Genomic DNA, 5,220 nt, shown 5'->3' on the forward strand with positions numbered 1-5,220 from the left:
TATTTAGCAGTAGCATTCAAGAAACTGAATGAACAAATATAAAAAATAAAACACTATATACACTTCACCTTATAAATTATACATTGATTCATATTAAAGCAACTGTATTAAAGTTCTTCAGTCGAGAGCAGTGAGTATATTTTCTCTTTGTGTTTTGTTGTTTATTAACATTAAAGGGATAGTTCACCCAAAAATGAAAATTCTGTCATCATTTACTCACTCTCAAGTTAAACCTGAATGAGTTTCTTTCTTCTGTTGAACATAAAAGTTATTTTGAAGAATTTGGGTAACCAGACAGTTGCTGGTCCCCAGTGACTTCCATAGTATTTTTTTTTTTTACTATCAAAGACAGGGGGACTAGCAATTGTTTGATTACCCACTTCTTTTGTGTTCAGCACAAGAAAGAAATGAATACAGGTTTGGGACAACATGAGAGTGAGTAAATAATGACAGAATTTTAATTTTTCTGTGAACTATCCCTTTAATGACAAGCTGCAGCATGTTTAGTACTGTTGCTTTAAGAACTGCACGCATCTAATATACAGGCACACATCCGTTTTTCTCTCAACTGTTTACTTTCACTTTAGACTTAACCAACTGTGTTTATAAACCTTGTGTGTTTTTGACAGTATTAGTGTAATCTGACGCGAAAGATAACTTAGTCCAGTAATCAGGTGCTGTTTGACAGGAAACTGGGATTTTTGTAATTTATTTCTGGGAAGAACAGCATTTATTTGAAACAGAAAGGTTTAGTTTGTTGGAATACTGTATTCTCCTTGAAATAATGTGAGTTGTTTTCCCCTAAGGAAAACAGGTTTACTGCATCTCTCAGCTTATTTCCATTTCAAGTTGTAGGCATCTGAATTCTCACACTGGTTTAATTGAGGCCTGTGGCTGCTTGAGGTTTGGTCACTGCTGTCTCTGCAGGTTTGTGTCCTTGCATCTCCGCAGCACTAGGCTTCAGACAGCGTCTGGGATGGCTCAGCCTGTCTAGGAGCTTTGAGTTAGGAGCTGCGATGACTGTCTCCTCTTCCTGTGTAACCAGGTTAACAGGACATACTCCATGATTTGAACTGGTGTTGTTGAGTTTAGGTCTTTTTAACAGTTTGACAATATTGTGTAGCCAACAGAGTAGAACATAGGTCTTCAACCCTGCTCCTAGGGACCCACTATCCTGCAATGTTTATTTCCAACCTGCTTCAGTGGACATGGGGCCTGTACCATGAAGCCGGATTAGCTGGCTAGCCAGGTAAGTTTTAGTTTAGTTTGCACCAGTCCTGGGTTTTAGGTACCATGAAAGTGACTTGGCTTTTAGCGGCGTTCATTGCCATAGTAACTTACACTCCACAGCTAAACTGCTCCAGGGCAGGTTACGTTCTGGGTAAGACATCTCGGTTACACTTTATTTTAAAGTGTCCTTGTTACAGTGTAATTATACATTTAAGTACTGAGTAATATTAATTTAACTACATGTACTTACTATATGGTTAGGGTTAGGATTAGGGTTACTTGCATGTAATTATACATAATTAATTGTTATTATAATAATAAGTACATGTAACATGTGTAACAAGGACACCTTAAAATAAAGTGTTACCGACATTTCAAACGGAAATTGGACCAATCAGATGTGTGCAAAGTGACACATGTCTGACACAGAAAAGTCACTCCCCCAGTTTCTCTTTCCCCAAATTAAAGGTCACTACATAGTAAAAAATAAATAAATTAAATACAACAAAATTGTCTGGCCTTAATGATAATTACTTTATTTTATATGAGTTATATATGATTTATATAATCCATTACACACAAGCAATTTTAGTTTAACAATTATTATAAAGCATTTATTTTAAATAAATATTAATATATACAGATCATATATAAATAAACTGTAGAATCAATAGATAATGCTTTAAAATTTACTACATGTAACCTTACATGTTCGAGTCTCTATCGCTATATAATATCATCTATATAGCCTAAACTAACTTCACAAGTTTCATTTGTGACTGCACTGATAGAGCAAGATAATTTCTTTTATTTGTCCTCTTTCATGGACAAGTACTTTCTTCAGTGTAAATGTGTTTAAATTCCTCATATTCTTCAATCTCTTAACCTTTAGCAAAAGAGTTTTGAATCTCGCTGGGTCTCTCGCAAGAAGTGAATCACACTTGCTCTGTGTTGCAAGGCATGTGATTGGCTGTTCACCACTGATGTCACACATTCATGTGCATGCACTCCACAAACTCAGGATCAAAGGCTGAGTTCACAAAGAACGTTGATGATCAACATCATGGTGCCAACCAAGCTGGATTGGAGTGGTTTGGTTTTGTCAACTCGAAACTAATCCTGTAACTCTGAATTTGTTCAACTACCATCATGGTACAGGCCCATGGCCTGTGACTTTACAAGTGATCCTGAAGACTTTGATTAGCTGGTTCAGTTGTGGTTTTAGATGTGTAAGCTGGACCATTAGCAATTCTGGATAACTGTTTTGTCTGTACTGATTTAGCTCTTTGTGTTCTTAGTTGATAATGGTAAAAACATCATTTGTTGACAATGGCATGGCAGACTGAAAAACTGCAGTTGGCATGGTGTACTCTATCGAAAACTATTTAGAACCACATTTTTCTATTTTTTATATTTATTATGCACACTGTTTTTTATGACTTTGTATTCAGATTGAAATGTAATGTTTTATTGGAATGACAAACAGTGTACAGTGTTATTGAAATATTAATTAAAAGACTACAGGAAATATCTGTACTTCAAAAGATTAATTTATCACAGTGTAACTGTTTGACTGAATGAAGTGACCAAAGATGCTTGAAAAATTAAACTTCACTACCGTTCAAATGTTTGGGGGGGTTTTTTCAGTGTTTTTGAAATAAGTCCCTTATGCTCTCATGCTTAAGAACAGCATTTATTTGAAAGGGAAAGCTTTTGCAACATTATAAATGATTAATTTAATGTGTCCTTGCTGAATAAAAGTATGTTTTTCTTTCAAAAATCTTTTTAATGGCAGTGTACATTTTAACCCTAAATTCTTTATGATGAAAATAAAAAGCTCACGTCGTCTGTGTTTTTATCATGTTATTGAATGGGAGAATCCGCTTAGGACACTTCCTATGCGATTTAACAAGCAGAATATCTAAATGTGTTCTAACCTATAGTCTCTTTCTCTCTCTTTTCTGAATCAGGATTGCTGTGTTATTGTGAGCGATGTGTAAATCGGACATGCAACACAACTGGCCTGTGTTTTGCGGTCATTACAAAGTCTGCCGGACAGATCGTGACTCAGGAGAGTCAGTGCATTCAGCAGGATGAACTTTACCCACCGGACAGGCCTTTCCAGTGCGCCCCCTCCAACAACGGAAAGCATCCGTACTGCTGCAACACACACATGTGCAACAGGAACCCAAAAGTCAGCCCAGGTGAGAGAATAATATGACCACGATGACCATTGAGTGGGCTTGTTTTGTCAAGATATTGTGTATCTATAACTTCATAAAAGTTTGTCGCAATACCAGTGGCGGCTGGTCAGGGGAGGCACAGCTTCCCCATAATTTTGAGGTGAAAATGGGAGGAGGACGATTTAAGGTTAATAAAAGACCTTGATTAGCTGGTTCAGTTGTGTTTGATTAGGGTTGGAGCTGAACTTTGCAGGACAGTGGTTCCCCAGGAGCAGGGTTGAAGGAGCTTCCTATGGAGTAGAACAAAGTATCTTCATTTAATACGCTGTTAAATGTGCTTTCAAACTTTAGATGTGTAAGCTGGACCATTAGCAATTCTGGATAACTGTTTTGTCTGTACTGATTTAGCTCTTTGTGTTCTTAGTTGATAATGGTAAAAACATCATTTGTTGACAATGGCATGGCAGACTGAAAAACTGCAGTTGGCATGGTGTACTCTATCGAAAATTATTTAGAACCACATTTTTCTATTTTTTATATTTATTATGCACACTGTTTTTTATGACTTTGTATTCAGATTGAAATGTAATGTTTTATTGGAATGACAAACAGTGTACAGTGTTATTGAAATATTAATTAAAAGACTACAGGAAATATCTGTACTTCAAAAGATTAATTTATCACAGTGTAACTGTTTGACTGAATGAAGTGACCAAAGATGCTTGAAAAATTAAACTTCACTACCGTTCAAATGTTTGGGGGGTTTTTTTCAGTGTTTTTGAAATAAGTCCCTTATGCTCTCATGCTTAAGAACAGCCTTTATTTGAAAGAGAAAGCTTTTGCGACATTATAAATGATTAATTTAATGTGTCCTTGCTGAATAAAAGTATGTTTTTCTTTCAAAAATCTTTTTAATGGCAGTGTACATTTTAACCCTAAATTCTTTATGATGAAAATAAAAAGCTCACGTCGTCTGTGTTTTTATCATGTTATTGAATGGGAGAATCCGCTTAGGACACTTCCTATGCGATTTAACAAGCAGAATATCTAAATGTGTTCTAACCTATAGTCTCTTTCTCTCTCTTTTCTGAATCAGGATTGCTGTGTTATTGTGAGCGATGTGTAAATCGGACATGCAACACAACTGGCCTGTGTTTTGCGGTCATTACAAAGTCTGCCGGACAGATCGTGACTCAGGAGAGTCAGTGCATTCAGCAGGATGAACTTTACCCACCGGACAGGCCTTTCCAGTGCGCCCCCTCCAACAACGGAAAGCATCCGTACTGCTGCAACACACACATGTGCAACAGGAACCCAAAAGTCAGCCCAGGTGAGAGAATAATATGACCACGATGACCATTGAGTGGGCTTGTTTTGTCAAGATATTGTGTATCTATAACTTCATAAAAGTTTGTCGCAATACCAGTGGCGGCTGGTCAGGGGAGGCACAGCTTCCCCATCATTTTGAGGTGAAAATGGGAGGAGGACGATTTAAGGTTAATAAAATTCACAATTCATTTCAGTTCATGTCTCAGAATGTGTATTTTTTGTTTGTAATTTCACAGTTGTAATACCATAACGTGAAAGCGCCGCTTTTCTATCGCGAATGTGCCGAATCTGCTGATGTAATTACAACCGCTAGGTGATAGAGAAGGGGAGGGGGAGGCCGGGGGAGAGCTGAGCTCTCATGCCTCCGTTGGTTAAAAAAATTAGCCAATCACCATCGAGTGTTCACTTTCAGCGCTGAGGAGTGTTGAGAAAAGAACCCAAGGGAGGCTAGCCTCCTTCTGATATCAACCAATCATCA

General features: G+C 37.2%; 1 protein-coding gene across 1 annotated transcript in view; it reads left to right on the top strand.

Moving 5' to 3' along the window:
* LOC107718081 (TGF-beta receptor type-1-like) overlaps nucleotides 1-5,220 on the top strand; it is a 56,874-nt gene that overhangs the window by 26,431 nt on the left and 25,223 nt on the right. Inside the window, exon 2 of the mRNA XM_016525028.1 lies at nucleotides 3,201-3,434. Coding sequence (XP_016380514.1) covers nucleotides 3,201-3,434 — 234 coding nt within the window. The remainder of the gene's footprint in view (nucleotides 1-3,200; nucleotides 3,435-5,220) is intronic.

This window comes from Sinocyclocheilus rhinocerous, unplaced genomic scaffold (genome assembly GCF_001515625.1).
Source record: "Sinocyclocheilus rhinocerous isolate Xijiao unplaced genomic scaffold, SAMN03320098_v1.1 scaffold480, whole genome shotgun sequence".
NCBI classification, from domain to species: domain Eukaryota; kingdom Metazoa; phylum Chordata; class Actinopteri; order Cypriniformes; family Cyprinidae; genus Sinocyclocheilus; species Sinocyclocheilus rhinocerous.